Genomic DNA, 17,845 nt, shown 5'->3' on the forward strand with positions numbered 1-17,845 from the left:
CTCATTAGTATTATTGATTCAAATCCAAAAGGGCCAGACTGTGGCTCAACTACAGTACGTTACTCTTTCTTCATCTGATAAAAGGATGACTTTTTGAATTACTAAATCTGGCCAACACTTTAATCAGGTTAGTGGTGTTGTGAACAGCAGCAGCCAGCGTCACATCAGGATGCCACCTGCTATATCTAAATGTCTTTACTTTGTCAAACCCTCCTAGCACTGCTACAATTTATATCTCTATCTATTGTCCCATGAGTTACTAGAGGTTGAATTAACTATTTCCTAAAGCCAATGACTATACTTATACACTAACGGTCAGAAGTTTTAGAACAGCAAGCAGTATCCTGTGGTATAGTTGGTCAGAGCTTCGTCCTGCAAGATAATGACCCAAAACTTTAATCCAAGCTATACTGGAACTACCTCAGGATAAAAACAAGATGGAAAGCTTGAAAACATGAAGCAGACGGCCCAGTCTCAGACCAGGGGTCTTCAACGTTTTTCACCACAGACTGATGGAGAGAAATAGGGACCCTCTACCTACTATATGCAAAATAAAAATGCATAAAAAATGTCTAATCAGCCAAAGATTTTACAACCCCCCTCCACAGACCCCCTAGAGGTCACTGGCCCCCTGTTGAAGACCTGTGCTCTAGACTTTAACCCCATGGAGCTGGTTTGTGAAGAACTGGACAGAAGAGTAAAAGCAAAGCACCCTACAAGTGTCACACATTTCTGGGAACTTCTGCAACAAAACTGGGAAGAACTCTCTGAAAAATATTTCATTTCCATTTTAGAAAGTAAGAATGTTTCAAGTGTGTTCATATGTTAAATTAACCAAAGATGGTTACTTTGATGAGTGGAAATATATTTTGGGTTATATATTATCTGCATGATTTTATTTATTTTTTAAATTATAGTTGTTTATTTGTCTTATGCTTTAATTTCAGAGTAAAATGAGACATTAACCTACATATATTTCAATAAAAAAAGAAAAGAGAAACTAAACCTTTTGACTAGTACTGTATTCTGAACAGAAAAAGAACTGCATCTTTAAAAAAATATATTTTGGGCCTATCAATAGCTTGAAATATTTAATTGCGATTAATCGCAACATTTCCATAGTTAAGGCAAATTAATCGCACATTTTAATAAATCTTTTCTTTCATGTTTGTATTACTCACATGTCATCAGCCCAGAAAGCACCCTGCTCAGTTTACATCTACAGTAAGTACAAATAACCATCTGGTAGGGCTTTGAAGCTAAAGTCCCATGTGTTTATCTATTTCTGCTCATTTGTTACTACTTGCTTTCTTCTGCTGCTGCTTCTTTTGGCATTTTTGGCAGTTTCGATGATACGGGGTGAAACCGAGTCCTACACAAGTGAAAGATATGATAACACTTAACATTCTGTTTGCTTTCCCAAAGCATCACCATTATTTTGGTGAGTTCTTGACCAAAAACGGGAGAGCAGTGCAATTGGGGTTGTCATAATAACATAACGTGTGTGTTAAATACATGTTAAAATAAAACTCTAGTGTTTTCTACATTATGTTCTTGGCTGAATAGAAAATACCAGTATCCTCAACGTCAGATAGTACATGTAACATTTTATTTTACTTTTCAGACGACGGCAGATTTTATAACAAAAGGCAGCACTTATTTATTTATTTTTTTTACTACTGGGGAATAATGATTATCTGGGACTCTCCTCCACTTAACTCAAATTGATTGGGAGCGGATTAGAAGACAGTTTATCAGATACACTCCAGCTGTTTCTTGTTTTGCCACATAAATAATACCATTTGGAGGATGCTTTCATCTATAGCGTCTCATTGTTTGATGAGTGCCTACATTGTATCAAATCACTCTCCCCGGTGTGCTAGCCCATATTGTCGATAAGACGTTTGGCAGGAAATCAAGGTGAGAACAAACATCCGCTGAGTGTCTGCTGTAAACAAGTGCTCTGTTCAGTTGTCATTAGAGCTTGCATAAGGAAAGATTCCTGGAAGGGCTGGACCTTGTCGTGTGAGAGCCCCTCTGCATAGAAGAATGACATTTTTTTTTTTATTCTTGTTACTGGGTGTTTAGAACATGAAATGTCTCTTTTATGCTACAAGACAAAACTCCCCAACAGACAAAGTGGTGCAGGGGACACTTAATAGATCTGATGGTAGTCTTTTATATGATGTTTCACATCCTTCATTTGCCAGAGGATAAAAGTGACTGGAAGCATGAGACGAGTTTATATTTCCCACACTGATTTGTTTGTCTTTTTGTTTAAATAGCGCCGAGTGAAGTTAAAGGAGAGCGTGAGTGTCTTTTTACTCTCGGAGGGATTTTCAGTTGAGTGCTCTCTAGCCTATTTTATTCTGGCAACATAAACAGTATGTGCTGGAGGAACGAGATGAAAGGAGACGAGTGTGTGAGTAAAAAGCATTACATCTGGCTCGCTTTCCTCCTCTTTTTCTCGGGAATCAGCCATCAGCCGTCAAAAATAATTTAATGCCGTAGTTAGTGCCAAATTAAAATGCACCGCCAGCTGGTGCAGACTGACAGAGCAGCCCCTAACTGGACGTTTTCGGGTAAATTTCCATGATGCTTAGCTCAAAAGTTAAGGCACAGAAACTTCTTCCAGGAGTGAGTTTGTCTATGTGGATTGATGGCTCGGTAGACTTACTGTTTTTTATTTAAACATATGATCCAATTAAAAATGGCACAGCATATGTTAGCTCTCTCTGAGTGAAGTATCATAATTTTCATCAACAGAGCAAAGTGTCTCTAGTTTGTCCGAATTAATTTTGTGTCAGGGTATAAAGTCTTATTTCGTTATGAACTTCCTTATTCATGCGTTTATAAAGCCTCAGCTCCATGTTTTGATGTTATATTGGGCTGAACATAAAGGACTCAGCAAAGGACACAACATCACAGTATATATAACAGTATAGAAAGACAATTTCCTCTTCAGTGTGTCAAATTGGTGTATTTTTTCTATATCTTATGCATCAAACCTTTTGTGCTTATTTAGGACACAGAGACTTCACTCTGTTTTTTTTTATTATTATTATTTAGTGTGTGTGCGTGTATGCCTGTGTCAACGTTGCATAAGTAACACAGATAAGACTAACAAAATAGCCTTTGTCAGCTCCAGCAGCAGCTTTGGTGTCTGTCTGTTTATTCGTGTGATAACATCACAAGCCCAACAGGGGGAAATGAAAGCCTCACAGCCCTGACAAAATGATCTGTTGCTTGATATGTCCAGCGGGCCTCAAAAGATCCACACGACACCCACATGCTTAAAGGACGCGGGCGGGCGAGCGGGCGGGTGAAGCTAACCCTAACCCTGAGCAGACACGCTCTTGAGTGAAGTGACTTTAAGAAGCCGCCAGCGTTCATTGATGGAACCGTCAAGGTCAAGAGGAGTGGTTGTAAGTGAACATCGCGTTACAAGCGGCAGACACCTGAGACGGACAGTTTTAAGTCTCTGTATGTAAGACGCCACATGACATGTCAAAGTGATTTCTAACCTTGATGACACACGTGACTGTATCTCACTGTTGACAGGTTTTAATAGGTCGATGACTTAGCATAATATAGCAAGAGATTAGCCCCGTCTCCACTGCCATGTTTACTGTGTATTATATAAAATAAAACAAAAAAAACAACAACAACAAACACCTGGATTTAACTAAGCAGATAGGTACGAGCCTCCTGTTGGATAATTACTACATGGGCGATTATTTTTCGGCTGGGAACAAGTTATTTAACCCCAACTGATGCAATGAGTAGCTTCTCATTTCTTCAACAAGACCCATCCCGTGGTGGTGGAAAAGATGTCAGTTTGAGAAGGGTCAAATCACGGGCATGCATCAAGCAGAGAAAACATCTAAGGAAGCAGAAACTACTAAAACTGGGTTAAGAACTGAAAAAAAACTGGAAGGATAGTGGGTAACCATCGTCTTCAAGGAAGGAATGTGGTCAGAAGAAAAAACAGTATAACTCAGGACTATGTTTAACAGTGAAAGTAAGAGCATTTCCACATGTACAGTGTGAAGGTAACTCAAGGATTTGGGACTGAACAGCTGTGTAGCCTCGAGAAAACCACTAATCAGTGAGGCTAACCTGGGAAAAAAGGCTTCAATTTGCAAGAGAGAGTAAAGATTGGACTCTGGAGCAATGGAAGAAGGTCATGTGGTCTGATGAGTCCAGATTTACGATGTGCCAGGGTGACAGGGCATCGGGGTACGAAGAGAGGCCCCATCAAGATCCTACTGTACCAGTCTGTGGGGGCAGTGCTATGATCTAGGTTCAGCAACATCATGAGCACAAAGAATGCGTGATGTAACCCACCACCTTTGTGGGTCAGACTCCCAAAGAGATACAAAACAACCACACAATACAGAGCAAAATGTGAAGGTGTTTCATTTCTTTTTACAACCTATAATGTAATTGTGTTGTGAATTCCCTGGTGACTGTGGAGTTTCTCCGAATCTCTTTGTGGTTATTTTGTGTCTCATTTAAGCTGTTTTGTGTGTCTTTTTTTTTAAAAAAAAACAAAAACAAATTTCATCATGTTAATGTCATTTTGTGCCACCTTTTGTGACGTCTTTGCATTTGCAGATCATGGGACACTTTGGCCCTGTAAGCCTTTCCTTTTTCTTTTGATGGAGACTACGCACGTTCAACCACGGCATGAGTGAACCTCTTGTCTAACACCGCTTGTATTAATTGTGGAGTTTTGGATGCCGCAACCTCAGCTGTTTTTAGTTTTTTGCTTGTTTGCGTAATTCACATCCAATGTGTCTGATTTCATTTTTTATCCTAGGTCATTTACAAGTCAACCTCAAATTAGTTTTGTATTTACTTGTAACACCACATTTTTGATTATTATGTGATATTGTGTGATTTTGAGACGTTACACATTTTTAAACCAGATACTCCAGCAAATACTAACTAAATACAAATATAAACAACATGATTATATCACTGTGTAAGACGCCGATATTAAAGTTTATGTGGTATTGTTCGGTATTCTATATATTCTAATCTAGGGCCCATTATATGTTTCACTTTACTGTTACGTTTGGACTCCTACTACATCATCGTTTGTTAACAAGCAAGAATTTCACATAAGGAGGACAATCAACAGACAAAAGGCAGTTGTAATATTTTCCCCGATTCTATTTTCTTGTGCTGCAACTGAACTGATCAGCCTCTACAAACAACGAAGCCGGTGGCTTTGAGCCAGACGGGCCACGGCTCAGATAAACTGGAGCCGGCAGAGACAAGATGTAACAGTGTGTGAAAATGGGTGGGGTGCAGGGGTGGTGGGGGTGGGGGGGGGTTCATGCTGAACAGGTAAATATAGGTTCTTAAAATAACTGAAGAGCTGGGTGAAGATATGTAGAATTAGAACGGCATTACGGGACTGTGAAGTGAAGATGTGGAGGCCATCTGGGCTCAGTTCATCTGTCATCTTATCATCTGCCTTCAGCTCGCTGGTTCTGCCCTCCACTTGGCAGAGCTTCCTGCCGCACAGCTGGCTTTACAATCTCTCTCTGTCTCCCTCTCAATCATGAGTGTACACGCCAGCATGTGCATGTGTGTGTTTATGAACCTTCTTGCATGTGTGCTTGTTTACCTAACGTTTGTGTGTACGTGTGTCAACTGAGATATATATGGAGCGTGATTTGACATGATTTATGAAACTACTGCAGTTATTCCATTGCACTATACCAAACACATTTAACTATCTGACCAATGTGCATGGCACCGTGACGGTTAAACACATAATACTGAGACTACATCAAGCAAAAATCATGCAGTTTTTTTTAATATAGACGGCTCCGTGCGTGTCATAAATTATGCATTCTAAATCTGAAGAATCTAACTTTTTCGCCTTTTTCTCTGTTCATGGGCGGCTGCGTTCAGAAGCGGTGGTGTGTCTGTGTATTTGTGGCCGTGTGTGTTTGCGTGAGAGTGTGTTTTGCCCGGGGCAGTACTGTGGGGAAGACTATAATAGGTTTCCATTCTTACATATGTAGCAAAATGCACTCTGGCAGCGGCAGGAGTGCGAGTGTTTGAAGAGGTGTATCACATTTGAACTCATGTCACACCGCATGTCTGACAGGGTGCACCGGCACTGCTTAACCGGTCTCTTTGTAACCTGCCAATATGTTTGTGTTATTGATCATGACTGTGAACGTGACTTCATTCAGACCGCTGTTTTCTCTTTCTGCTGGTTTAGGCTCCTGCACTTTAACTATTGCAGATAAGTAAGTTAAACGTATATTGGCGTCCATATGGTGTAAGCTTTGCTCTCAAGTATTTAGTCTCAAGTTTTTAGATCAGTTTAAAAAAAAAAAAAAAAAAATAATGCCCTCTCTAGAACCCATTTGGTTTGTCCATTCTGGGGTACTGTAGAAAAATATTGAAGGAAAGTGAAGAGCATCAACCTAAATCTTTATTCACACGTAGCAAAAACATGTTTTTGTCTCTGGTTTTCCTTGGTGTCACGTCGTGAATTTCTCAGTAAATGTCAATCTAGTTGTAGAAAGGCTGCAGTACATACCCCAGGCCTATGCGTGGCGCTGTTTCTGCTACAGAACTCAGCCAAAAAAAAAAAGATAAAGAAGGGGCGGAACATGCGCATTAACCCTGTGCAAGATAGACAAACATACAGTCTGGATTACAGTCCATAATCCTTTTTAGCTAATCGTAGCGGTGAAGCAACAGTATATATTGGACCTAGCCACCCAACAAGGGTCAATATCTGATGCAGTATGGTCACAAGTCCACCATTGATGTTGTTGTTGTTGTGAGAAGCCAGGGGGCTATAGGGGCGAGGCAATGTGTTCGTATCCAGGTATTCACACGCTTGAAAAAAAGAATACGTACAGGCTCCGTATTTGTCTCTTTCACCCTGGGACTCGGATTCAAAAAGGAGTGGTTCCAATCACAAGAAAGATCCAGCGGAAACGTGCAAGACTTATGCAGGTTCACACAAAAAAAACGCATTTGTGTAAACGTGGCCTGAGGTAAATGAAACAATTCATATTTAGAGGTGACTATGCACCAAAAACATAATCATAGATAAAAAGATAGATACCCTTAAATCCATGAGAACTGTTCCTCAAAAGAGGAATGATAAAGGGTTGAGATGAGAGTATTGGTATAGACCAGATCTGGGCATTTTATGGCCCAACCTAGACAGCTTCTTGCTATCTATCATTTTTCATGTGGGCCCCTGTTGAAATTAATTGCCCAGCCCTGGTATAGCCCGATATATTTTGTTAGTAACCTACGTAGCTAGTAAGGAAAGCAAAGCAAGTTACTTGACTTGTTAACCCTTATTTCTTCACCAACTGCTATGTTCTGTGCTGCCTTATTGGTGTGACCCGAAACCAGCCTATGTTGAGCCAGTAAAAAGCATTTATAACTGTGTGGTAGTGTATTAGCTTTGTTCTGCCATTTAAACCCTGGGCAGTGACCGGACAGCTGTGATGAGTTTCACTAATTACTTCACACAATGGCAAGTGGAGTTGAAGTTAATAAATGTGACTCAACAGTGTAGATGGTGTGTAGGAAGATGAGCAAGGGAGAAATTTCTGTGCTCGTGGATGTAGGCCAGCAGTGATTGATCCGTAGAAGTGATGCACGACTATAAACTAAGCTTTGAGCTGAAATAACTTGAAGTGGAAACTGAAGGACCAGTTGTGTGTTCTGAGGCTGGTTATCTCAAGACCTCTCAGTCCATTTGTTTCTGTACATTTTTGCCCGTGTTTTCTTGCGACGGCTTGAATGCGTGTCCATCTCCGAACATTTTAGAGTTCAGTTTGGAGAGAAAAACACTAGAGAAGCTATTAGTGGAATTACAAGGCAATGTTTCTTCCCTTTGACTGGCATTAAATTTACTCTCATACTAGTTTCTACTTCAATGCCAAAAACATACTGTGCAGTTTCTTGCCGGTGTACACGTCTCAGGACACACCGACATGACAAGCTGCATCAGCAAACTGTTTTCATTACTGATCATGAATGCAAGCGCATTCGTCTCTGTTGAGTTACACCGTATCCGCCTATTGATTTCCCCATGTCTGAACAGTTTTGAGTCATGGCTCGTCCAGATATGAGCGCGCGGCAACTGTAAATCAAACGGCACTCGGTTAACGTCCGTTCAACGTTTAGCTCACTAAAATAAACCGCAAAATGGAAACGAGGTTGACTAGACCTGTAGGGTGTCTTGAAGATGTTTCATCCAAGTAGACTTCTTTAGCTCTTAAGAACCCGGTGGGGAGTTGGGGTTTAAAAATGAACATCTGTGGGTGTTACTCATCAGAAACTCACATGTCTAGGGTCTGTCAACAACCAGATGCTTAGCTGTGATGGGAGGAAATTGTTTTGATCCTGGTTTCTTTCCCCAATGAGTGGTACTCATTATTGGTGAGGGACTCCAGGCTCAAGGTGTAAACTTCTTGGGGACAGATGGTAAGACTGTGTTGTAAATGAATGTCAGTTTATGCTATACTACTATACAGTTTCTAGGATGTAACATGACCCGGATGACTGAAAACCTACAACTAACCTCTCCAGTCTAACCGTATTCTCCCTCTACCACTACTGATTAGCATCAAAATAATTAGAATAAAAGAGAAATTGTAGTGAAGAATCCTCACCAGGGTGATAAAAGATAGACACGGGTTATAATTGATAAAACGGAAGCAGATAGTACACAGATTAGATTACAGAACTGTATATAAATGAGGTGGACTAATATACACTGTGCTGGGATGATAGCGGGCATGGTGGCGGAATAACGATTGGCTTGTAGGTAAGGCTGTCAGAGTAATGATTTGAAAAAAAAAAAAAAAAAAAGGTAAAATAAGTGCATCTGTATGGATGTGTGAGGAGTAGTGTGGGTGAGACTGTGTGTGTGTGTGTGTGTGTGTGTGTTGCTTTCCATGGGGGATATAGCCAGTGGACCGCTCCTAGCATCTCTAGTCCCAGCGTCCCTGCGGATATGTGTGTGCGCGGCGTTCAGTAGATTGGGCTGCAGAGTGAATGGGCTCATTAGCGGTAGCAGAGTAACACATGGCCTGGGGCGCACACACACACACACACACACACACACACACACACACACACACACACACACACACACACACACACACACAGACGCATACACAGACACACACACACACACACAGTAAACTCTCTTTCTCTTCGTCTCCCTCTCGTTGTCTGTCTCTCTCTAGTCACACTCCAGACTTGCATACTAATGCCCTCAGATTGTGAACACAACGAGCCTCATTTATAAAAGATTCTTATATTCGTATGCACCAGTCTGGGCTTTACAACACATTCCAAACATAAAAAAAAAAAAAAAAAAAAGGAAGTTATGAAAAATGTATCTTGGTGCGCGAATCAGCTGTTTACATGAATCCTCTCCAAACTTCTGTGATGTTACAAACGCAACTAACATGTTTTTTTTTTTCTTTTTCTTCTAATGATTAAGTAGGTGACATGTTCCCTCAAGATGTTAACACTTCACAAGACGGCAAGATTGGGTGGCCCACACAGCACTGAATGATACATTAAAATATGTTGTATGTCCTCCAGAAAAGTTATTATTAATAATTCAAATTCACTTCAAATTACAAATTGGTGGCAACAGGAGAAGCTCATACCTTAACCCGTACCTAGAATAAATTACAAATGTGCATAAGAGAACGCAGACACATCCATTTCCAACAAGTCCTACAACTTGAATAGTTGTAGAAGTGACTTATTCACTGAGTTAGTGCCAATACAAACCTATGTTTGGTTAGACACAAAAACAACTGCTTGACTTTTCGTGTCACGGTTACATTTATTAACATTTAGCTATGGTTATGGACAGAATAATTGGATTCAGTGCAAGTCTCTAACAGTCGACTGGTTTATTGACCCATCCATCCAGCCCAATCTCCTCCCTTCACTTTCTGCTTTTCTCCTCCTATTGTTACTGTTTATGCCTGATGATGCTGCCACTGCAAAACATGACAAAGATTCTTACTAGACTGTATAAATATGGACGGTGGAACAGCTCCTCTACAGTGAAGCCAAAGCAAGTAGAGCTCCCCCTGGTGGCTGGCTGCAGTATAGGCCATAAGCTCCTCCCCCTCCATGTTAGCAGATGGGACATGGGTCTAACTAAAACACGACACAAAGTATTCATTTTTTTTTCAAATGTGGTTTCTGCCTTTTTCGGTACTTAATATAAGGCTGATGCATGATCAAGGTGATGTCAGGTGTCAATCAGGTGTCAATTTTCTGTTGGATAAGTTTCGTTTTAGTTAATTATTGACGCTTTATGCATGATGGCGACAAGCAGTTGCTCTGTAAAACGTCCCGTTGGACCATGAGAGTTGTACAAATTAAACAAATAAATAAGTACAATATATATATCAAGCATTTATTTGTAACTGGTGGAGGTAGAGCAGATTTATTTAACCAGTATTCAGTAATATGCAGTATTATTTAAACCAACGGGTCATTGATATTTCAACTGTGCACACTCCGTATCTAAGTATCTGAAAAAAGTTTTCCAACACCAGTAGCTCCAGCCCCTTGCTGGACACGACTGATTCATTCTGAAAATCCTCAACGTTTGCTCAATTCTGTGTGATGTGATGTGGTCATTTTTTAACACAAATAGTTTAATTACATCTTAGGGAAGCGGATCAGGTGGGAAACGAGCATCTTACCATGGCACCAATAAATCTAATGACAGCAGCTACACATTCATTTTAAATTTCAGAATCAAATTTCCTTACACAGCGAGGATGGCGACACAAGAATAAGTAACTTAGTTGGAGTGGTATTATTATTATTAATAACTCCAGTTGTCTAATAAATGTAGTAGAATGAAAGACATTTTTCATTTCCTCTGTAATGTATTAAATTACCCAAGAAACCCAAACAATGTCACAACCCAGTGCTAAAGGCCTCAAATATCTCAAAGCATTATTAAACCAAAGAGAGTGCAGCACAACAACAAGACCAACACAATGTCAAAGTGTTAACTTTGTATGAAGCTGCAATGGGACTACATTTATTAACAGAGGTCTCCGACCTTCGAACATAGTGAATGCGTGCATGCATGCACACAGGGTGAATTGTTTCCTCCCTTGAACCATAACCCCTGCACGTGTTCGCTCCAAACAGTGAATATAAAAGACATCTGCTGCCTACTTTTAAACATTACAGAGTTGATTGTGTGAGTGCACGCTGGTGACTGGGGTTATGAAGTGGGCACCTGTCATCACAGATGTTTTAGTGAATTAGAGCCACTACGCTTCCAAAAGCCTCAATGGTGATTGCATCTGCAATAACCTTCAAAATATTTCAAACCCTAAAATGAATCTTTGATCTCGCCGGAACACTTAAGCAGCATCGGTAACCTTAGCCTGTCTATTGTTAAGATTTAAGGTGATATTTAGTGAAATAATACATCTGTTCGCTCCCGCTGAGGCTCATGTGACGGCTCCGGCTCTCTGATGTTTTCACCGTGAAGTCTTTGACCTTGACAGCGCTTTCAAAAACAACTACATCCGACACTGATCACGGCTATCTCAAGTGTATGTTTTGGGGCAAAGAATATTTATTTATAGCTTGTTGTTTGGCATTGAAAGTTACACACTGCACTGACTTTACACACTCTGACAAAGACATACCATACAGTACAGAAGGGTGATGCTCTAGATTAGTGGTCTTCAACGTTCTGTATTTTTACTTGGCCTAGTGCTATCTATATATATTATTATCATCATTTTGCATTCAAGATTAAGCTATTAGCAAGTGGCCTAACAATAAACCCAACCTAACTAATCATAGTGTTAGCTTCTCTTCGGCTAATATTGCAGTGTGCGTCTCAGATTTCACCTGGGGACTATTCGCGGGGAACCTGAACAGAGTTAGGGTGTAATATGAGGCGTCGTGATTGGCTCATCAGCGATAGGGGCGGGGCCTAATGTGTACAGGAGGCTTAGATTGACAGGTCTGGGCTAGTTTGGAGCTCTGTGTGAGTACCACTTATACCTTTAATTAAAAAATGTTTTTATAGAAACGTAATCTGTGGGGGAAAATTAAAAAAATAATATATAAAAAATGTATAATCAACCACAGATTTTGTGACCCCCCTGCACTACCTCCGCGGACCACCTAGGGGTCGCGGACCCCCTGTTTAAAAACCTGTGCTCTAGATATTTGTCCTTAACACAGGCTTAACGTGCGCTTCGATTGCACTGATCAATATAACACATCAAATGTAACAGGCCAGTCTTTGCTCCATTTCTTTTGGACCACAATACAGTAAATATGGAACTGGGATAAATAAATCACAATGTTCCGACACAGCGTTCGGCTATTTGTCTTACCTTAGGGCTGTGCCTCTGGCTTTGGGCTTGTCAGACACCTGTCAATACACAGACACAGAAACCAAAGGTTATGTTCAAGTATTCTGTTTAAATTTTGAGGACAATTTGTACCAGTAATGGACAAAGAACAGAACAGAGAACACGAAACGAATCTGGTTATGATGATTTACGACCAACGCGCGATGAATGTAACCGTCTCTGACTGTCTCCTCGTCTGATTGATCTTATTCTTGAGGAGCAACAAATGAAAAGAATAAAAATAAATAAATAACACATTCATCGCGTGATTAATACAGTAATTCCACGATCAGCGTTGAAGATGAATGAGCTTCTAATGATCATATAATGGTTTGATATAGATCCCTTCGCTGGACGGTGTCAATTCATTTATCGATTCAGTAATTAGATAAGATCAAATCTGATTAAATTAGAATAGGCTGACTATTCTTTTTTTTTTTTTCAGATCATGCAGCCAGAATAATGTGGGTAATAATAAAACCTACTCAGTCGAGAACAAATTATCATTAATAACTATTTTAATGAACATATAAACATTAAAATATCCTATTTACATGCAGGTATACCCTGTTCTCCGTATAGTTTCTTTTCTACATTGCATTATGGTTACTACACATGCATGCAGAAACGTTTTGCTTCTACTAGTTGTTGCCATCAGCGGCGACAAAAAAAAAAAAGTTTTATTGAGAATTGTTTTTAAAAATCCAATTTTCAAAGTAAATTTGCACACACGAAGGCAGCTTTATATCTAATTTGAGTACTAGGAGGAAATAACTGAAATAAAATATTAAAAAATACACAATTATCTTCTAGAAAAGGAAAGGAAAAGTAAACTAACAGAATGAAGCATGTCACCTTTTTAGAGGTTAAAATAATACGCTTTATTTCTCTATTATGGACTTTTATTAACAATTTTTAGTGGAGTGTTTTACCGAAAATAAAAACTACACAATCACCACCCTCGCTCTCGTTCTCCTCTCCTCAATCATCCCCTCTCCTCCACAGGAAGATGAGAAGTTTTCTTACCATTAAAATGACAAGAAAACCTCTCTATTTTCTCATTATCCTCTCTTCTTTTATCCACTCCTTCCCCTTGTTTCCTCCCTGCCCCTTTTCCTCACCCCGGCCTCTGTTCACGCCTTTATTTCTATTCACGCTCTTCCTCCTTTCAGCAAAAGAATGGGGTGATTAACCCGCCACCCCCACCCGCCCCCTCCTCCCCACCCATCTCCCTTATCCTCTTGTCCTCCCTCTGCCTCCTCCCAGTCAATTTTGCACATGGCTACATCAACGGCGATAGCGAAACAAAAACAGTAAACTCGACTTCCGCGAGTATCTGCAATTAATTTCTCTTCAAGCGATGTAACCATGCAACAATTAAAATGAAAACTCAAAGAAAAACAGGACTTTTTTCTCCCTGCCTCTGGCTTGTTGTTATTCTCCCTCTCTCTTGAAATAAGGTGATTAACTGGACCAGTGAAGATTCTGATAGATCGATGCGGAGCTGCAGGCTAGAACAACAAACCTCCTCAGATCTTTGGCTTTGGGAGACTTGCAGGGCTCATGGCGAGGATCTACGTGTGAATATATTTAGCTCGCTGGTGGCTTTACTCGGATTTAAATAAAGAACAACCCAACCGGCATTTATTTGACCAATCTCCTCCATTGTAACTCGGCTATATTGTCCACGGCTAAGAGGACAGCCTGTTTTACCGAAAGCGATTGCGACCTTAAAGCTTTTAGAGACGTATTTGATTTTGTTTTAGAAAATCTCCATATCCCCCTTCTCTGCTCTTTCTCGTGTGGGTGCGAGACGTCCCAATATTTCACAGCAGGTTTGGCAATACTCTTTTAACAAGGCTTTAAACGCCCACATGCTGTCTCCAACAGTAACCCAACAATGAATTCTTTGCTTGTCTTTACGGTGTCGCTTTACTTTTGCGTGAGAGACTTTATGAAGCATCTCTAACACCTGAACGCAGAGTTCAAAATCGTGAATTTCTGATGCAAGTCTTGCGCAGGGGTTGCGTCGCCGAATACATGGATTTGCACTACTTCAAAACAAAGAAGCTCTGTAGCCCAGTTTTTAGCATCTTTTATATTGACTGCTAGTTGGATCGGACACAGTTAGTCCTCTTGCATAGATACACAATCAGTGCTACTCTTTCCCACTACCTGCAAAAGCGAGCAGGTGGCGGACGAAGTGAACAAACGTCCTTCCCCACATGTCAGCCAAGATATGAGATATCACTGTATTTACTCAACCGCTTGCGTGGCTTAAAGCTTGTGTAGTTGCTTTAACCCCTTCCATTTACTCAGTAACCTTTTGAACTCATCGATCGATGCCTCTCCAAACCTCACCCGCTCGCAGTGGTTTGTGCTGACTGTCTCGTTTGCTTTGGCCCCGTGTTACGTGGCATCTCTTGTCTCAAGGTTTATTCACAGCCTATGCTGTTTGCAGAGGCTCTCTTATTAAATCAGTGTGACCCTTGATGAACAAATTAAGAATGGGTGCCAATTATATTGGAAAATCTGCAGTTAATGTCCTTTATATAATTTTTGCACAGATTTGAACGTCTGGCGAGTCGGTTTTGGGCCACGGGCCTCATGTTTGACCCCCCTGCTTTAGATGATTAGCAGGAGGTAGCTATTGAACCAGTAAAAGGTCAGCCCCGCTCACTTCAATACCAAGAAACACTATCTGTAGATTCCACATGCTTAATGGTACCCAAAACACAGATGGGATTTCTCTGTTTCCCACCAATGCAACAGAGTGGACGCCCTTAAGGCTCAACACAAAAACATCTTGAGTGCATTTCGTTCCTCATAAAACACTCAATAAATCAGAATTGTGCTAGTTTTCTTCTTAATTTGCATAAATGTTTTCCATTTTCGGTTGGTCAGTGGAATAGAAAAACACTTTAAGCAATGTGGACTGGAGCACACTCTCCAGAGCATGTCATGATAAAAATGAAGCTCCGACCCATTCACAAAAAAAAAGAAAAGAAAAAGCTATCCAGTAGTTAGCTGGGAACCAGATAAAGCTGAGGACTCAATTCATTTGCTCTGGCTCAGAAATGTCTGGTCCTCGTCCTGTTCAAACAGACTTGAACCTGACCTCGCTCATGCCGGGCTTACGACACGATATAACGACTGAACACTCTCAGCAAACAACCAATCTGTCACAGATTTCCTTTGGTAATGGTAAATGGTCTTGTTATTTCAGGGCTTTTATGTCTATTGGTGCTCAAAGCAATCTACAGTCACAATGACACTCATTTGTTCGTAACAACACTGTGTTCGATGTATTGCTCAGTGACACACTAGACCTCAGGTTTGCGCAGAGCTTACTTACGACTCGGTAAGCTGCGTTTTAGCATCTTCCCATTGACTGCTAGTTGGATTTGACACAGTCAGATCACCAGACTTTAATGCTCCCAAAGACTGTATTCATTCAATTTAATCTTTCCTCTTGCGTATACAGTAATCCTTGCTTCTTTCCCAAATTAGTTTGACATCTCTATTAGCTATCATGCACAGCAAGTAACAGACAGTGGAACAGAAAAGCAGTGTGGACTATAAAGCACTGGTTTCCAAGACAAAACCAAAAAAAAAAGCCCATTCAGAAAACTGCTATCTAATAGTTAGCTGGGAACCAGTTAAAGCTGAGGACTCATTTCATTTGCTCTGGCACAATAATGTCTGGGGCTCCTCCTGTTCAAACAGACTTCAACTTGATCCTGCCAATTTTGGGCTTACGACGCGATGCATTGATTGTACACTCCCAGCTAACAACCAAGATAGTCGTATATTGTCTTTCTCTTACTGCTTGTAAATGCTAATGGTGAATCACCTTGTATTTTCTAACTATAGGTCACAATGACCCATCTACCCACTCTTACTACTCACTGCTCATGACTCTAGTTTCATACATGTGACAACAATCATGTACAGCGGGTAACAGACAACTCAGGGTTCAATGTCTCGCTCAAGGACACACTAACCCTCTGGTTCATGGACCTTCTGCCTGCTGAGCCACAGCGGCCCCCTTGTAAAACTATCCAGTTGCGTTCAGAGGGATTTGGGTCCGCGCCCTTTGATGTGCCCCTTGGCAATCGAACATGAACTGAGAGGTTTCAGACTAATTCTTGCACACTTGCCTCTAGGGCTCAAATACAAAACATACCTTGAAATACACAGCTACATTTTGCAACCACTTAAGAACTAGAAATATCGTGGCACAGCTTCTCAAAGCATTTGAAGTGATGGTACCGAATGTCCATTAAAGTCAGAGAAAATAACATTTATTTTTTGTTTAAGAGAAATATGTCTCCTCAAGCTTCACTGCACAATGGTGGTTTTAATGAGTGACTGTTTAAACGGACACACTGTATGTGAACTACTTTGACAATGAGCCGAAACGCGCCGGGATCTGTCGGATTTAACTCAGCAGGGAGCACAGTTGTCCACAGTAGACATTTTGCTTTGTCGCAGCAGGAAACCACAAAGTGTAACTGAGACCTTGCAATTGAATTTGAATCTTCTGTGATCACCTGCTACAACAAGGCACAGGAACCTGGGCTGCTGATTGACTAATCCCACTCCGTATTCACTTTACAGCAATGAATGAATAAATGGAAAATGAAAATTGGACTGTGGGCGATAGATATGCAGTATTGGTTGGTGTTTTGCATTAAATGCAGCTAATAGAGGTGTTTTAGGCTGACTTGAAGGGGCGGAACATGACTGTGACGATGATTTGGTGGCTGTGGGAGACAACGGGGGTGACGGTGGCTCAGTGGGTAGAGCGGTTAGCGGTTTGATCCCCAGAACGTGCCACATGCCAAAGTGTTTGTGGGCAAGACACCGAACCTCTGTGCCTGTAAATCGCTTTGAGTACCAATAGGTAGAAAAGCGCTATAAAAGAGCAAGACCATTTACCATTATAGTTTGAATTACAGAGCTAACGAATGCTAACTAAGATGAATGCTAACATGAGAGAACCTGACTGCAGACGTCTCAATGCTAATGTAACATAATGAAGTAATCTCCAAAATCTCAAAAAGTTAGATGTTGCCTCTGCAACCCAGTTAAAAGGTAAAAAATAAATAAATAATGAAATAAAAATCTACTCGACAAAAATAGTGATGCAGAAGTCGTGTTTCATCCAGTCAGAGACTCCTCTGTTACCGAGACTTTTCACCCAAACTCCTGATCGTCACTCAATCTCAAGCTTTTTTATAGGATGTTTTTCTACTTCTGGAATACAAATAATGTGAAAACTATTTGTTCGAAATTACTATTTGTGAAAAACACGCTGTTTGTGCCTTTTCGAATACCGTATTCGGGTTCGGCTCCAGCCCTAAACAGATAGATGGATGGATGGATGGATGGTGGATAGATGGATGAATAGG

The 17,845-nt window shown here is 40.7% G+C and overlaps 1 protein-coding gene across 2 annotated transcripts in view; it reads right to left on the reverse strand.

Moving 5' to 3' along the window:
• Positions 1–17,845, reverse strand: part of aff2 (AF4/FMR2 family, member 2) — a 172,876-nt gene that overhangs the window by 39,289 nt on the left and 115,742 nt on the right. For both annotated transcript variants that reach the window (XM_047584663.1, XM_047584662.1), the window contains exon 10: positions 12,414–12,451. In XM_047584663.1, coding sequence (XP_047440619.1) covers positions 12,414–12,451 — 38 coding nt within the window. The remainder of the gene's footprint in view (positions 1–12,413; positions 12,452–17,845) is intronic.

This window comes from Mugil cephalus, chromosome 5, assembly GCF_022458985.1.
Source record: "Mugil cephalus isolate CIBA_MC_2020 chromosome 5, CIBA_Mcephalus_1.1, whole genome shotgun sequence".
Classification (NCBI taxonomy): Eukaryota; Metazoa; Chordata; class Actinopteri; order Mugiliformes; family Mugilidae; genus Mugil; species Mugil cephalus.